The sequence below is a fragment of the Azolla caroliniana genome, unplaced genomic scaffold (genome assembly GCF_043228905.1).
Source record: "Azolla caroliniana isolate FFs.n. ecotype wild unplaced genomic scaffold, voAzoCaro1.0.p SCAF_14, whole genome shotgun sequence".
In the NCBI taxonomy this organism is placed as follows: Eukaryota; Viridiplantae; Streptophyta; class Polypodiopsida; order Salviniales; family Salviniaceae; genus Azolla; species Azolla caroliniana.
Genome location: NW_028230449.1, coordinates 15,011,261 through 15,029,588, shown reverse-complemented (window position 1 = coordinate 15,029,588; position 18,328 = coordinate 15,011,261). Strand labels below are relative to the sequence as shown.

The 18,328-nt window shown below is 36.0% G+C and overlaps 1 protein-coding gene across 2 annotated transcripts; it reads right to left on the bottom strand.

Annotated features, from left to right (window-relative positions):
- Nucleotides 1-6,188: 6,188 nt before the first annotated feature.
- On the bottom strand, nt 6,189-12,264 carry LOC147855559 (mitogen-activated protein kinase kinase kinase 9-like). Of its 2 annotated transcripts, XM_087330346.1 has the most exons (9): nt 10,830-12,248; nt 10,034-10,390; nt 9,572-9,656; nt 9,347-9,409; nt 8,232-8,389; nt 8,049-8,124; nt 7,850-7,909; nt 7,398-7,505; nt 6,189-7,147 (listed from the first exon to the last, which is right to left on the bottom strand). In XM_087330346.1, the coding sequence occupies exons 1-9, from the start codon at nt 11,804-11,806 to the stop codon at nt 6,959-6,961; spliced, it is 2,073 nt and encodes a 690-aa protein (XP_087186472.1). In that variant the 5' UTR covers nt 11,807-12,248; the 3' UTR covers nt 6,189-6,958. The 2 variants fall into 2 exon arrangements, with proteins under 2 accessions (XP_087186472.1, XP_087186474.1); XM_087330348.1 differs by lacking the exon at nt 6,189-7,147 and having other exon boundaries at nt 7,816-7,909; nt 10,830-12,264.
- Between the last annotated feature and the right edge of the window lie 6,064 nt (nt 12,265-18,328).

Sequence of the window (18,328 nt, the reverse complement as noted above, 5' to 3'; positions counted from 1 at the left end):
TATATTATCGACCAATCCAATCCTTAGAAAACAAAGAGGTGAATCAAGGATCCAATTAAAATGGTGTAAACAAATTAGGAGTGTCTAGGAACCAGAACAAGGAAACGAAGAGACTCAAGATTGATATGTGAATCTGCACATGTGTGTCTGTGTATGTGGGTGGGTTAATGGATCTATATATACATATTGATGGCTAAGATTTGTGTTAAGAAGAAGCAAAGTGATGGAAGGATATAAGAGTGGCAATGGAGTAGCAATGAAGGAACTGGTCTTTTCCTTCTACTGCTACTAGTTCTTCTATATGCATTTAAGCCTTCTATATATATATATCTCTCTCTATGTCTGCATAAATATATATATATATATATATCAGTAAAGCAGACGGTGGAATGACTTTAGGCAGGAGAGAGACAGAGACAGTATAAAGTAATTTTTGAGTGTGAGTGAGGGAAAGGGTAAATAAAAAGAGAGAAAGACGACACAGACAGAAAACAGAGTAAAATTGATACTGTACCACCACCACTCTCTCTTCTTAAGTTTAATACATTACGTCTTTCATCAATCTTCCTCTGTTTTTTGCCCAGAAATGAACTTTTTATATTCTTCTTGTATACCCTAATCAACGACAGCCCTTCTTCCTCACCTCTCTCTGCTTCTCACACACACACACACACACACACACACACACACACACACAGAAACCCTAATCCTCTGTTTCTGATTGTACGGAAACCCTAAATAAAAAGAGGAACCCAACAACACAGAAACCAGAAAAATACAGGAATGGAAAACATATACATATCTCCTAACATAAGAAGAAGAACAGAGAAATCACACACATATACACATACATGCATACACACATACATACATACATACATACATACATACATACATACATACATGCATGCATGCATGCATCACACACACACAAAGCAAACAAACAATCACACATACACATACATGCATACATACATGCATACACACATGCATACATAAATACATATACATACATATACATACATACATACATACACATACATACATACATACATACATACATACATACATACATACATACATACATCAAAGACACACAAAGCAAGCAAGCAAACAATCTCTCCATGTCTTGTAAAACACTTACTTTCCGCCCGTCGGAAACTTGAGTCGCCCCTGCCTGCATTTGTTGAACTAATAGACATACCTCCGCTTCCTGACCCCGTGGGTTCGGGACCATTCGACACATCTATTTATTCAAGAGGAGAACGTGTATTTGGGTCATCTATCCCTTGTCAAGCATCATCACCCCTTTCAAAAACTTATGGGCCCCCTTTGGATTGGCCTTAGCAATTAACAACCATGGTTTAACAGTTCAGTTCAAGTTCAAGTTTTCTTTAACAATTCAATTTCAGTTCGATTCAATTGTGGGGGCTCAATGGTTTAGCTTGATTTAAACGGTTTGACGGTTTAGGGTTGCCACTTGATTATTTTCTTCAATATTTTTTGAACAACCTTCTCATTTTTAAGCCTAATACTTACAATTTAGAAAAATCTTTCAATTTTTGAAAAATTGAAATTTTGAATTTTGACCTAACTTCAAAACCAAAACCAAATCATGAGACTACGGTTTTAAGGGTTTGACAAATTGGATTTTGTAACAGTTCAGTTTAAACGGTTTCGATGTAAATGGTTTCATGGTTCGGTTTAGGTTTCAAAATTTTTAAATTGTTTGAGTTTGACACTCTCAAACCGTTGTTGATTGTTAGTTGCCCTCGATTCGTATAATGTTTGTCTCATCTAACTGATCGCATGTTCCTCGCATACGAATGGAAGAGAGAGGGTAGTCTCGCAACAACTCGTCAATCAAGCATTATGTTTCTTCACTTCCCTCGTTAATAGAGTTGACACTCTAAGAAAAAAAGACGCCACCTTATTGACATAGTGTTCAATCAGTAGTACGTTTGTAATGACCAAAAGGAAAATAGACAAGTTCAGTGCAATTGATATGATTGGTCGAATGAAGTCTTCCCCCTTGCTCCCGTGATGAGATTCAATCAAGGTTTTCTTTTTCGCTCTTTTTTTTGTTGTTAAAGAAGATATCTTGACATTATTATAAAACGTTTTACAAGATTTTAAATCTCTATGTGATCGGCAGGGGAAACAACCATTTCGGAAATTGAAAATGCCAATAAGGCGTGTCGTAATTGGAAGTTATGAATGTAGTTGTCTAGCTAATAAGAAACTCATGTTGTTAGCAATTTTAGCCTCAAAATCTCTAGTTATACCATCCCATTGACCCTTCAAAGTATGAACTATGTCTAACCAAATATTTGAAACCACTTCAACTGGTGGTGTTTTAAGTTGATGGAAAACGAGAAAGCATTGAGTTTTCTAGATGTAATATACTTTCTTTTTCTCTCTTCGAAATGCGAGCTCTATGAACTAAGTACCCTAAACCCTAAACCCTTTCTAGATGTAATATACTTTCTTTTTCTCTCTTCGAAATGCGAGCTCTATGAACTAAGTACCCTAAACCCTAAACCCTTTCTAGATGTAATATACTTTCTTTTTCTCTCTTCGAAATGCGAGCTCTATGAACTAAGTGATGTTTGCTTCAGTAATGGTCAATGTCTCCTCAAAGAGGGAGATTGGTCAAGGGTTAGATGGACAAAAGCCCAAGTTTTAGGGACATAAATAAGCCTATTTCAAATAGTATATACGTCTTTAGTAAAAGCCTTGACAAGGCTTAACACTTACAACCTTGATAGAACCGCATCAACAACCATCTTAATGCCAACTCATAACTAGTTCACAACTGACATACAATAGATAAGCAAATGAGAAATTTGTCTCTACTCAGAAACAAATGAAAAAACAGTTTGATACCCATTATAAAAGAAAACCATTAAATAGGTATATGCGAGTTTAAATAACACCCATATGTATCTAGATAACGTACATCAAAACACTCTTATGTTGAGCTCGTCACACTAGGATTGCATGTGTATGCCATGCAAAGACAACTCTCTAATTCTTCTTTTATTCATATTTCTATGTTGAAAGATGACTTTTCTTCATATGTAGCACATGCCCTATTGTCATGCATTCAAGCATGTAGCAAAAAAACCCTAAACTTAACTTTTTTATCGGATGTCCCTGAAGGGACATCTTTAATTTGGTCGAAACATTCTCTAGTGTTTATGCCTAGAACTTATTATATTTGTGTTGCTTTTAAAAGTATGACTTTAACAGTTTTCACTTGTATGCCAGTATCAATGGCAATGTCATTATGTAATAAAGCCATTTTTCAAGGGCAAGATATTACTCTGCATATCAAACATAATTATGAGCATAATTTAGTTCAATATCGAACTAAATTATGTGCACAATTATTCTCCATACCTATTTGAAACTTTCATCATTATATTTTCGAATAAATGGAAATGCTAAAGCCATTATAATTGATCTTAAACTAAAAGGATAAGAATGAATACAACTCCAACTTCATTGTTTGATACTTGAATTCACTACCCAAGTGCAAAAGCAACAATTGGTGGGGACATCTAAAGTTTCTTATCAATGGAATGCTTTTCACCGCTTTCAATACAAAACTGTCTTGTTACTTTCTTCATGTGATCTACGAGTAAACACTTCACTGAACTTATTGTCACAAGTTTGTTGAAGTATTTTGCTTCTTCTTCTTTTCATAAAAATATTGTTTACATTAAAACAATAAATTTTCTTTTTCGCTTGTGTTTATCTTTTCAAGGGTCCACCATGTGATAACAAGGAGATAATGATTGTCAAGAATTATTATGGGCATTAGAAAACGATTGGAAGAGAACCTAAGAATAAAGCTTTTCAACCAACGTGCAGAGCAACCTTCCCTTGGAAAAACAAAACAAAAAGATATGCATAATTGTGCTTCTATGAAATCTAACGAGGGAGTCTCTTGCATGAGTTGAGCTCTTTCAATATCAATATCCACACTTTCTTACATCAATACAATATATATGAAACTCATAAGAAACAATATAAACACATGTGAATTCAAAAATTCAAAAGTTTGAATGAAGAAAGATAAGTTTCTTAAGGGCATAAATTTGTACTAGGAATATCAAATCATGGTTAAATAATAATGATGATGACGAAAGTTTCAAATAGGTAAACTTTCCTTTTTAGATTACATTATATGATCTCCATGATGGGGTCAAGATACGTGGATGTCAAAGGGTATGGGACAAAGCGAGAAGGGATAGAGTGGACGTGGCTAACAGAAATAGAGTTTGTCACCAATGGATTCCTTCATTATGGTTGATTGGGCAAATGAGATGCAGTAGGTGAATGTGGTCGGTAGTATCAATAATTTGCATGATGGTATCACCATCATTCTTCTTTGTGGGGTAACGAGATTGAAGGATCTCAACAAATCGATGGCGACGAGACATGTTGCTATTGAATGCCATTGTCATTGAAGGCAAAGGCAATGATTAAAACAATTAGAGAATAGATGGTTTTTAGTAAAGGGTATAGCAAATCGATAACCATGGAGTCTCCTTCAACCAAAAAACAATTCACAACTACACACAAGGAACACTTAAAAATATCTTTAAGAAATCACAAGATTATAAACCAATGTGTCATGACCACAAAACACTCTCTACTTATTTCGAATGAGCCCACTTAAGATTTTCTAAGGCACATATATATTTGGCCTTTTCCCTCTTCCCTTCTACTTTTAGATTGTGTTAATAATAATTACCCAAATACCCATAAATAGTGAAATTTGTAATGTGTTGTAATACCATTTCAACACTAAAGGGCTTAATGGATTTCTATGTTCTACCCTTGGTACTATATTTTGAAAGGTAGAAAATGGTGATCTATTGCCATTTTTTACCATATGGGGTGGGGTGTAGTGTACTCTTCTGAATTTCAAAATAATTACAGATGAGCTTTTATGTCGACATGGCCCCAATTGTTCAAAAGATATGCATACAAACATGTGTACATATAGCACATGTGTGTCAAACATTCACAAACACACCAACACACATTGGATAAGAATGAATGAAAAACACATGAGAATCCTCAAACTATCTATACTTTCCGCCTGTATTTAGGCTATAGATTGAGGGTGAAATGATATAAACATATGAAACCTTAGTACATATGCCACTATTCCCTTTCTCATGTGAAAATGAATGAATAAATAATATTTGTAATGCAAATGCAACGGAAGTTCGTTGAGAAACCTTAAATTAATGGCTCACTTAGAAAAGTATTACAACCCGTCTAGTCCTAATCCTTGTCATAGCCTATGTTTTCGCTTTGATTTCATACAGAGTTGACTCTTTAATATATCACATGGGACATATAGGACATCCCTGCCTTTTAGCCGAGCATCACTCTTGACTTGTTCTAAATCCTAATATATAAATTTGTTGGATGTTTCTAACACCTCATTTTTGGAAGTTGGGATTGTTATTACATTTGTCTCCTTGTTGATGAGACAAATACTAGTTTTTGTAATATATATCTTGATGGGGCAACATTAGGGGCCCTAGTATCAAATTCTGTCTTACGAGGCCACAATGATCTTTTGATCTTTCCCTCGAAAATTGTTTTTTGCATGCAAAGATGCTTTCCACAAGGCGCAAGCAAAGAAGGGAGAGAAGATGAGAGAGTCATGCATATAGTGTTCCCTTTTATTCACAAATGACAATCACAACCTACTGTAATTTGCAATTCCAATTTCTAAATATCCATATTTCAATTTTAAATATTGATGCAAGCAAACTATTCCATTTAAAAATCTTCAAGGAAATTATATGTTTGGGTTCTCATAACCCATGTTTCAACTATATTAGTCCTGTTGCAATAAAATCCCATTCTTGCAACAAATATTAGTCCTGTTGCAATAAAATAGGATATAAATTGCAACCAAAAGATCAATCAATTACAATAAAATCTTGATAAACATCTAGATTTCTTTTATAAGCTAGACACAATTTTGTTGTATCTTCATTAAAATGCTATTTACACTATTCAACACTAGTAGGAATCACCAAGTACATGGGATCTTGCACGCACATGAGAGAAGCATAGATTACCTCAAAGAGCTATAATACAAAGAAAACAAAAAAGAATATTTTGAAGTCATGCCATGTTTATTGCTTTCTGTAGCGAAGTATAAACCTATTGAGAATGTTTGATCAAACACTTGTATATATACAAAGGAGATTCAATCGATGGCGAAAACTTTGAAGCAAACGTAGTAATTGAAGGTATTCCTTCCAAGTTTCCGACATCACAACGCAATGGTGATAATGACATTATTCAAAGCTTAAATCTTCATTGCAATCCATTTGGGAGCAATTTGAAGGTGCTTTCTATGTGGGCAAGCATCTCTCACGTCCCAGTTTTCACAATTATTGACATAACATAGTCATGGGTGCAAATCTATAGCCTGTAAGTAACCAAATTCCAGATTCAGAGTGCATAGAAAGCCACAAATTCAACCTGATTTAGATGGATAAAATCCACGTTCAACCTCCAACCTCGAACAATAGAGAGGCAGAGAGAGAGAGAGCTTAATACTCCTTTCCAATAAATACTCATCAGGAAACAAAAAAGGTTTGGAAAGAATCTCCAAATTTCACATTTGGAATCAAAGCGTTTTGACATATATATATATATATATAGGAGGGAGAAAATGTGTGCATCACAAGATGAATGCCAAACGTGGTCATGTAAGGGAAAAATATACATGCTTATACAAATTGTATGCCACATCTAGCACTCATGCTTTGCTTTTTTTACACAAGCCTTTTGCCACATGGATTAGTCAAAAATTGTTAGAAGCCCATGCTTTTTGTAATGCCAATCACTTGGCCTCTTCTAGAATTTTAAGAATTTCGATTTGCCCTTGCCTTCACCTCTTCTATAGGGGTTTCTCTTACGAAAAGGAATTGCTCGGTGTAAGACCGGCATATCTCACGAACGGATGATCCAGGAGTTGCACACAAGAAGGCCTCTTTTCAGGATCAGCTTGTAAACATTGTCGAATGAAATCTTTGGCATCTTCTGATAACGAGTCAGGAATTGGAGGCCGCTCTCCATTCCCAATCTTCCATAGTGCACGATGCTATCATGTGAAAAAAAGTTTGTGTATTACATTCAGTATGAATCATGGCAATTTAAAAAAATTGGAATAACGAATTGTGTAGTGTGGGTGGAAGTTATGTGGTGTTTTTTGGGATATTTTTGGGTGTTTCAGATACAACAGGGTATTTCTTTCAGAGTTTCATGAAAAATGAATGGGTATGCTGGCAAATTTCACAGAATATCTCAAAATTGTATGTTTGTATTCAGAGAGACCAACAGACAGACAATACCGGCTCCAAGTCCCCAAAAGGTGGACATCTTGTCACCATCTCGAGCACGGTGCACCCTAAACTCCAAATGTCTGCCGGAAAGCTATAGGTCTTCCTTGGGTCGATGACCTGGAAATATTGTAAATGAAACGAAAATATAAGTCTTTCCTGAAATGAAATTTTGAGTATGGATTAATTCTGAAACCAAGAAGAACAAAAATGTGAGTAAGAATTACAAACAACCGTGATGCGCTTGAAATAATCCCATCACTATGAAAGTAACTAAAACAAAACAGGGTAGTTCACCATGACTATGAAAGTAACTAAACATAGAGTAGCTTGCTATCACTATAAATATTTGTAAAAATTGAATACCTTTTTGCTATCACTATATATGTAACATTTAAACTATAAATAAGAATAGTGTGATGTCACTAACGATCTAACTGTGCTTTATAATTATGATTTTACACCTCTGGAGCCATCCAGTGAGCAGTTCCTTTACAAGAGTTGAGATCGTCCAACTTGGATATCTGTGAACAACATGCTCTTATTAAGTTGCATAAACAACATTTCCAAAACTCGACGGATTCATACACAGGCATCATAACATAAAATGATGAAAAAAACTTCAAAACACACTAAATGAGAAAATGGATTTTGCACAAAGACCTTTTTCGCTAACCCAAAATCTGCAAGCTTTATCCGTCCATTGACATCTACTAATATATTTGCGCATTTGATATCCCTACATAACAAGGGAAAATAAATGATAATACAAACAAAGTTTTAAAAAAGGCTAGCTCTTAAGGCCATGAAAAATAACTATATACTAAGAAGTTATCCGATACCAACCTGTGCATAACATTTTGATCATGGAGATATGTCAATCCAGTTAAGATTTGTCTGGTGTATATCCGTATCTGAGAATCATATAATGGATACTTTCGATACAAGGCAGCAAGTGAGCCCTTGGTGACTAGCTCTAAGAATATGTACAGCTTTTCTGGCTCCTGTCAAGAAAAGCAAACCATTAAGATTTTCACTACACAATTTCATAAATTAGAACACAAAAATAACATGCTCTCTCTCTCTCTCTCAATATGGGATGTGAAAAGATTAATGGACCCATTAAGGAAGAAATGAAAAGATGCTAAACGGACAAAATTAGAATATTACATTGCAAACATTAATCCTGAATGTTGGGTTCTATATAACGCAAGAAGGTCCATTGACCTTAAAAATCTCTCTCTCTCTCTCTCTCTCTCTCTCTCTCTCTCTCTCTCTAATGTATCATGACATTAGATAAATTTGGAGGCTCAAGCTTCACACATTATGCTACACATGTTGCACCTAACTACAAAACCATATTCTTTGTGGAACGGGAAACCATACACATCAATACATATTAGAGCCCATACTGTCATCTGCCATTTGAACCATTATTTCCATGCGACTTAGCTCAGATGCATTGCAATGTGAGATGGGGCGTTGGGGCACAAGTGATGAGTGTTGTCGACTATGCACACTTTGCCCTCAACAAGTTCGAGAGTTCGAGTAATACACTTTGATAAAATGCTCTGCATTTGATCATATTTGACCATACTTTCCCCACTCTTCGCCCAAACCCAATCCTTGCACGAAATTTCTCTTACAACCACAATGTGCAATCTCGATTGCAATGTTCATTAGTGAAGTTCTTGAACATCAAGATTCCCTACTCATTTTCACATTTATTACATGAAATGTAACGTTTTTGGTCTCATAGGTCATATTTGACCTCCAACATCGATTCTATCTATCTACCTCTATTCAGCTCAATCAATACGACTCCATTTTCCTAGAGAGACGTATTTCGTTATTGTTGCTTCGATAAGGTGAGTAATACGAACTGACATCAACAAAACTTCTTGAATTAAGTTGTGAACTTCGAAAACATGATAAAAAGACTAGGAGAAGAATCAACTAACTTTTTGGGTACCAAGATATCGAACAATGTTATCATGTTGAAACTGGCTTAGCACATCAATTTCCTACAAATAAACACAAACAATATAAACCATCATAAGCCCATAGAAAAGAACTAGATATGGGTATGCAGAGAGACATACGTACTGTACAATCATTTAGTATATTCTCAATCATACAGCTTTGAAAATGAATATAAAAAAAATACAGTAGCTATTTCAATGTACCTGTTCCAATTGTGAAACAGATTGCTGGGTTTTACTATCATTCAATGATAGAGAAACTTCTTTTACTGCAAAGTATACCCCATTCCTGCAACAATAAATAGGTTTTATGAATGCAATGATCACATGATCCAACTGAAATGAGAAGAATACAAATAATGCAATAAATTATCACCAAGACCAAACAATTGATCAAGTGTTAGCCACATCTTTTCAATAGAATGTTGTAAATTTGAATAAAAAAGACACTCTCAATCACAATGACACAGAAGCTCATAATCAGCGGCACTTTTCAAAAGCACGAGTCTCAAATATATACAAGTATTTGACAAGACACAATTGCCAACTTATAGAACTCCAAATAATAAAAAGCTCTTCCATATCAAAACTCCAGAGAAGAAACACACCACTATAAGCTGAAAGTTTTGAGAACGGAGTTGAATTCCGGTGTTTGGAAGAACTTACTCGGACATTGCCTCATAGACAGTCCCAAATGAGCCACTGCCCAGAATTTCCAGTTTCCTCCATGAATTGGTGTTGATTTGAGGTATTTGGTTCCAAGGCTCCTGATCCATTGTGGAAGAGAGGATGTTTTCATCAGTGGAAACACCATTTTTACACTCCCTAACGAGACTGTCCGAGGCATTTGAATTGCCTCGAGATTCCGAAATCAGCTTTTGATCATTGCCAAGATGTCCTGTTTCAGGTGCAAAGCTAGCCAGTAGATCATGAGTTGATAGAGAATGAAGTGGTGATTTTGTCCGGATTGGAGGTACAGGAAGAGGATTTTGTTGCACCGCTTGCTCTGCACCCTCGGATATCCTGTAAGAATTCTGCCCAATTTCACAATCACAAGAAACAGAGGTGGGTATATATATCCTCTTTACTAGGTTGGTGACACACTCTCATTAAATATGTCCTCACTCCATAAGACTTCCCCTCTAGAAACTTGATGCATTAAGATTGATTCATAACAAAATACTATCTTGATTAAATACCCTTCCATCCCACCTTGTACAATAGCTCTCCATTTCTCATTCATATCTCCCTTAGAGAACATATGACCTTCATTCCAATCCCATCCCAGACCTTCCACACTAACTCTCCTCTTCTTCTATTCAAAATTGCTAAGATAAACACAATTAGTGACTTCCATTTTAAAACATCCTATTCATATACATTTAGACTCTTGGTTCACATAAATATTAGTATTTACCAATTTTGTTAGCAAAATTTGAAATTGAGAATATAAACTACTTACCTTTCTCTACCCGTAGGATCTCCCAAAATCCAATCATTCTGGACTGGATCATGGTCTTCTATGATCTCTAAAGACCCAACAGGTGTAGAACTAGTTGTATCAGAGAAAAATGAGCTACCCGAAGAAGAAGAAGAAGCAATTGAATCAGAAGCAATCGAACTAACCGAGCTTGAACTGAGGGGAGTTTGTGTAAATATTGCTTCTTTTTCTCGATTGTTTCTTTTGCTAATATCAAAGAATGGAGTGGCGATTTTCTTATCAAAAGAGCTTGAAAGAGCCAATTTCTGATCAACAAATTTCTGATCAAAAGCGAACCGGTCTAATGAGCTAGTCCTTGATTTCCCAGCTTCCCATGCATCAGGTGATATACCAAAAGCATCAGCACCACCCAAAAGGCCGAGTTCCTCACAAATCCGATCAATTTGGCTCTCGCTATTTTGTCCAGTCAGCCGGAAAGTGGACGAGAAATCCTTTTCAAAAGATGTTCGAGAAGGGCGATTACCTGATGAGGATGAGGATGATGGGAATCTGAAGGCTTTTCGTGAAGAAGAAGAAATTCCTGATGATGATGGTGACGATGTCGATGACGATGACGATGACGATGACGATGACGATGACGATGATGATGATGATGACGATGACGATGCCGATGACGATGATGATGATGATGATGATGATGAGGAGGAGGATGATGATGATGATGGTGAAAATAGTTCAAAATCAGTGATCTTTAATGCATATGTGCGTTGGAGCTTAGGTCTCCCAGAGGAGGACGTTTTGCGCCTTGGAAAGGAAAAAGCCATGGTTTCTTGAAAGAAACCTTCTGTTGATTTTTTATTCTCATGGATCAAACCTCTTCTTCTCTCCTCTGCTTCCTCTGTTTTTCTTTGATTCCTTTGTTCGGTTTCCGGTGTGAAGATTAAACCCTCTGTTTCTCTTCTCTGATCTGGTTCTGGGGTGTTGCTTTGATATACCATGGATAAACCCTCTTCTTTTATCTCCTCTGTTTTTCTCTGCTTTCTCTTTGTCTTTTTGCGGTGTCCCTATGGCGATTAGATCCTCCGATTCTCATGCTCTGTTTTTTTGGTTCTATTATGGATAAACCCTCTTCTTTACCTCCTCTGATTTCCTTTGATTTCTCTTTTGTCTTTTGTGTCTGTGTGTGTGTGTGTGTGTGTGTTACTTTCTCTTTCTTGGGCAATCTATTCTCCAGTGTTCTCTCTTACCTCTCTGCTTTTTGTTTTTGTATTCGCTTCTGATGCCCCTCTGTTTCGATAGCTCTGCTCTGTTTCTCAGCTCTGTTTTTTTCAGAAGAAGAAGCAAGCCCTACGGATTGTATGAGAAGAAAAAAGAAGCTTTGGGACTCTTCTCTTCTCCTTCTTCCATGTCTTTCTCCTTCAAATTGATGAAAAATCTGAGAATCACTCAGCAGAAGCAGCAGAGCAGGATCAGCACCATATCCATGGGAGGAGGAGCAAACCAATCAATCATTCAGAAATCATATCATTTGCCTTTTAATCATCACAATTCAATTCCTGTATGCATATACATACATTTGTCTCCCTTTTTAGGTACACACACACACACAGTGACACACCCACCTGCCTTCAATACCAAAAGGTCTGGACTCTGGAGCCCACTCGTAAAAGGATTCAGCACCGTATCGGCTCAAGCCTAAACCGAGCCATTAAACCATTATTAAACGGTTTGGCAGATTGGCGGTTCGGCTCATGCTTGCGCCTCCTTAACCGGTTTGAGCTTGGTTTTTGGGTGAGCTCAAGCCGAACCAAACCGGCTCAGGCTTGCGCCTCCTTAACTGGTTTGAGCTTGGTTTGGGTGGGCTCACTTGGGCTCGGCGGGTGGCTTAATCAATTTGGATAAACCAAATTTTCAAGTTTGAAAACTCCCAAACCAGTTAAGGCTTAACCGGTTTGGTTGGTTTGGACTAGGCCAAACCGGGATGGTTTGGCGAATTGACGGTTCAGCTTGGCTCAATTCAGGCTTGCGCGTCCTTAATCGGTTTGAGCTTGGTTTGGGGTGGCTCAAGCCGAACCAAACCGTTTTGGACTCAATCGGTTAAGGCTTAACCAGTTTAGGAGCCAATTCGGTTCAAGTTTGAAAACTCCCAAACCCGTTAAGGCTTAATCGATTTGGCTACCAGTTAGGCCGAAACCGAATCGTTACCAATTCCGACTCCCCAACATTTAGCTTCATCAAAGAAGGCATATCGATCATCCACCATATAATGAATTCATCCACTTAAAAGAGCCAAATCAAATTCCTCCATTCGCCCCTATGTCCAATTCTTACTTTTTATCCTCACACAAAGTGGCAAGAACTAGACAAAGCGAAAAATGTCATGTTCACACTTGCAACTGTGGACTAATGAATGCTTGCTTTGCTCTCAAGCGTGGCACTCTCCATTGTATATGTGTGTCTGTGTCAAGACTTCAAACATTCAAAGACAAGGACATATGTTTGCTTCGAACTTCACTCCCTTCCATAGTTTGGACTTCCAAATTAGAACCTCGTGTGGTTCATAAGACTCTGAAGGTTCATAATGAGAATTAGCTCCTAATTAATCTCCGTGGTACATACATCTATGACCTTCCTCTTGCATCCTAAGGTCATGGTATAGAATTTGTAGTTCCCCTAATCTATTCTACTGTCCTACCATTGTTGCACAACTCGAATCTTGTTTTCGAGTTCAATTTTATTTTTGCCTTCTTTTTACTGTTATAGTGCACATTCTAGAACCTTCCAACCTTGTTTGGTTTGTTGAACTTTGTGGTTATCAAAGGAGTTTAGTAGTCACAGAAGGTCCAAATGTTAATCTTCATTCCAAGTATACCAAAATTCTCTAGACGCGTCTAATATTCTTCATGTTCCATGACATATTCCATTATACTATATGCGAGAATGGGGCACAAGTAAACATTTCGTTGAGTTGTTATCTCAATATAATACCAAGAAACAACATATCTTGTCTCCAATCGTATATGTTTAGGTTGTGGTTGACTTAATGCTCATTTCTTACCATCAACCTTTTTTTTGCCTAGTTTACTCGACTATAGTTTTGTCATGTTTGTAGCATGCTTTAATCAAGACTTTGGTTTCTTTTTGAAACACGCGTTCTTTAATTTTTCTTATTCCATGCAGGGAATATGGTTCTATAAAGTTGGAATGTCATTATTCCATGTGAACTTTAAATAAAGGTAGACTTAAAGTTGTGACTTGCATCATCTTGTATAGGAGCACAAAAACCACGATTAAATTACGCTTTGTTTTACGTTTCTCTCGAAGACCCATTCAATATGGCTACTTTGCGAAGGACTGATCACTTCAACAAAAGTGCTACGTTTCTTTGTAGTTTCCAAAAGTTTCAATGATTATATTGCTACAAAATGTTTCCAAACTATATGCTTATAATTGGTATGTGTTAGAGAGATGCCCTCGATATCAAAAGCTCATATTATCCTTGCAAGTTGTTTACGCAATCAAATATGTATGAATATCAACGATAAAGAAATTGTAAAATCTATTCAATTCAATGAGTAGTTAACTTACTTTACTACATGCTTAAATACTAATTAGAAGGGAATTGATTGTTCTCCATTGTAATTAGTGAAACTTAGTCCTTAATTGCCGTAAATTAAGCTTTGTAATCTCACATATATATACACATTAAGGTTTAAATAGACACTATACTTCGACCAAGCACATATATGTAATTTTGGACTTATGTAAGCATACTAGTTGAAATTCTAGTGCATATCTGAATGCTACTAATCCATAGCAATGGAGCAAACGACGCAATCCGAAGTGATCTCCATCATCAAATAGACACAAGAAACTTGTTTAGACTCTTGTGCACTAGTGGATGACTACCAAGTTATGGAATAAATATTACCTTCCCAATGCTTTTCATTATTGCTCCAATTCCCCTTTTTAAGATATTTAGAATTTAGATACATCTTCGATATTAAAAATAGATATTTAACAAATAATAAAGGCAGTCTTACGAAGTTGCTCACATTACGTTGAAAGCTAGTCACCACCATTATTTTGGATTAGAGTAACAAAAAATCTAGGATAAAAGATGACATAATGAAACATGAATCTATGTGGCGAATGCATAGTAATAAATTGCAACCTCATTTATTTAAGCTTCATATGATTTGTCGAATAGTGGACTATAGTCAAAGTACAAAAAAAAACATTAGAGGGATTCGAGCACACATCCATATAAATGTATTTCTTGGGGGAGTACATATTGTGATGCTAGGGACCTTCCTAGAAACCATGTTATGAAAGTATGCATGATCATAATGCACACATATCTAAATATGATAGTGGAAATGTTTGTATTTGATTCCATGCTTCCATTTACATCATGTAAATCCCCTTTGCTTACAAATTTGGCAAGGTTTCCCAAATTTAGATCCCCTTTTCCTTGCAAGTTATCATAACCACTTTGCGTATGATGTTGGGAAATAGAAGAATGTCACAAGGCCAACTTGTTGATGTATAAAAGACGTTCTGCTTTACTTTTCCTTGATAGTTTCTCATCATTTTTGCATTATCATGGTTAGGTTTTCTGTATGTATTATGTTCTTCTTGCTTGCATTGTATTTGCCTCTTATTGTTGAAAGCCATAGAAAGACAATGATTAAATTGCCTGTCCATATTTTATTAAGTGAACCTATAAGGCATTACACTAGCCAAAGCCCATCAACACCAACATTTTATAATGCATTTGACACCCCTCAAAATAGGCTCATTAATCCTACCAACAATTATGGCAGCAACCCATTTAATTATGACACAATGTCTGAAAAACAAGTTGATGGCACCATCAACGAAGCTCAATATCAAAGTGAACTCACAACCCAATATGTGGATTACAATCAAAAGGATAAAAGTAACTCTCCACTAAATGATGCTAGTAATGGCTACCCAACATTTTCGAAGTCATTGCCTACGCCAAACTTTTCATACAAGAATCCGTTTCAACCAAGGGATGACACCTCGTTTCAAAGTTCAAGTTTTGGTCCATATTCTCCCAATCAAAACATGAACTCATTTAATGATGTTGTCACTACACCTATACATGAGAATAATATTGATGTCGATCAAAATAATTTCAATAGTCATTATTTTGAAAAACCATCCTCGGCGCAACAACAAGGATCTTCCCCATTTGATTCCTTCTCAATCAATGGCAACCACGATCTCACTTATGGACAAGTTCAAATACCTTAGGTAACTAAAGCGTTTGGAGGCCTCCAAATAAATTTGTAGTCCTTATGCTCTAGCTCATTAACAATGTGTGTATTTCACCTTTCAATCTTGTTTAATGGTACTTGAAAAATACTAATGTTAGTTCCATTTTACTTGAACCTCTCAATTTAATTATGTGAATGGAGTGTTTGGCCAATTATATTCTCAATGTAGATATAATACATTTCACATTTAGGTCGGTGCATCATTGACATATTGGGAGAAAGATATTTAATAGTCTTTTGAATAGCTAATACCTCAATTACAAACATATTAGAGTATAACAACAATCCTACATGATTTTGACTTTAATATAATGATTCATTGAAGAAATTCCAATTATATGTCCAAATTTTGTATCCATTACTTTATGGGAAACCAGGTGCCTAAATATTTAATTTAGGTTGAAGGTGTTTGAGATATCCAAGCAACATGAGCTTTGAGTTTGTCCCATGAGGTTAACAACTCACAACATATTTACATTGTAATTCTTCTTGATTTGCACCAATTCATGTTGAGTGACTTAATACTTATTACATCCACTAGGAAAAAGTCTTATACACTACTATTGGCTACCCATTTGAAATGCTTTAAATGAGTTTTAGAAGTTTCTCCTTATATTCCACATTCCATCTAAAGGTTCAAAAAAATGCGTGCAATATAAAGAATCGTGAGACACACTCAAGACTATTGGTGAGGCTAAACTCTCTTCTTCATATATGTTATCCAACAACCAAAGTATAACATAAGGTAATATTTAGTGGCATGGTATTCTAATGGTATTTTGTGTATCATGCCCATCACTCGGGGGGTGGTCAGTGTGTTTAAGCACCATTAATCCATTCTTTTCCTTAACGTCTGTTTCTTTTCCATATTATTAGTTTGAGTCATATAGTTGGAGAGACAAGTAGCGGTGTCAATACACTCCTAAGACTACTAAAAAATGCTAGTAAACGAGTAAGAAAATTCTAAACATCACTCAAACACACATTCAAGAGGTGAGGCTTAACCTAACATACTTAATCACTTAAATATTATACTCAAGAAATGTAATCGATTAAAGCAACAAAGTGCTTGATTGAGGGATTGGAAATATTCTTCAAGAGTTACAACCACCAATTAGGCCAATAATAACTAATGAAAGATGAAGGTATTAAGAGAGGCATAATATGATATATCCAGCTCAGGTTTAATAAATGTAAAAAAGAAACTTAAAAGAATTATGTAAGTATCTTTTATAGCTTTTACAATTCCCTTGGGTCATTTCACATTGTCCCACAAGTCTCTCTATTCCTTTGTCCCTTTCCTTAGCACTACAATTATTCTTTTCTTTCCATGGAGTGTTTAGGTGTACAAAAATGTTTAATAAGTGCACATTCCTAGGTATACCAATCCTTGACTCCAAAAATGTTTACCCATCAGATGTGGAGATGGTTCCATAGTTCCTAGTCCACAAAGTAATATTGTTCTTTGCCATCTTCACTTCTTCCAGTTCCTTTCTCTTTGCTTTGATGTTCACATCCTCTTTCTTCTTCACTTCTATCTTTGTAGCTAGCTAGATCAGGAGGTAAGCTTTCTCTTGAGTAAGGGTGAGAGATACTTCATGTTGTTATTGCCCAAATATAATCATCGTTATGGTTAGCAATGTCATTCAAGTATTTGCAATTCCCTCTCAAGGTCATTCTTGCCTTTTTAATGAAATTAACTAGCATTTTTATTTCACTTCTCTGTATGCTAATAAAGCAATGGACCTTTCATGGGCATAACCAATAAGTTTCATGTTCACCTCTCCTAACTTGGGCTTAATGGATGAAAAGGTCGCTAGCATTAGGAATGAAGTAATTCCAATGAATAGGTAGCTAGCATGAGGAAGAAGCACAAAAGATCAACATTTAACATTAATATCTAATGAAAAGGTAGCTATAATACATGGATATGAAATATCAAATGTGAAATCGGATGTGGAATGTTAAGATATGAAGGAATGTAATTCACAGGCTGATCATGGGGATATCTTAAGTTTCAAACACTGAAGGCGAGGATATCTTAAGTTTCTAACACTAAGGGCCTAAGTTACTCTCAGAGCTGCAACACTCCACCAAATCTGTTCAACCCTTTTTCTAACATTCATGTGAAAGCTGTGATATGACACTTTTAGTGTTTCTCAACCTCCAACCACATTGAAGGTCCCAGCATAGCATTATAATTTAGGCAGAGAA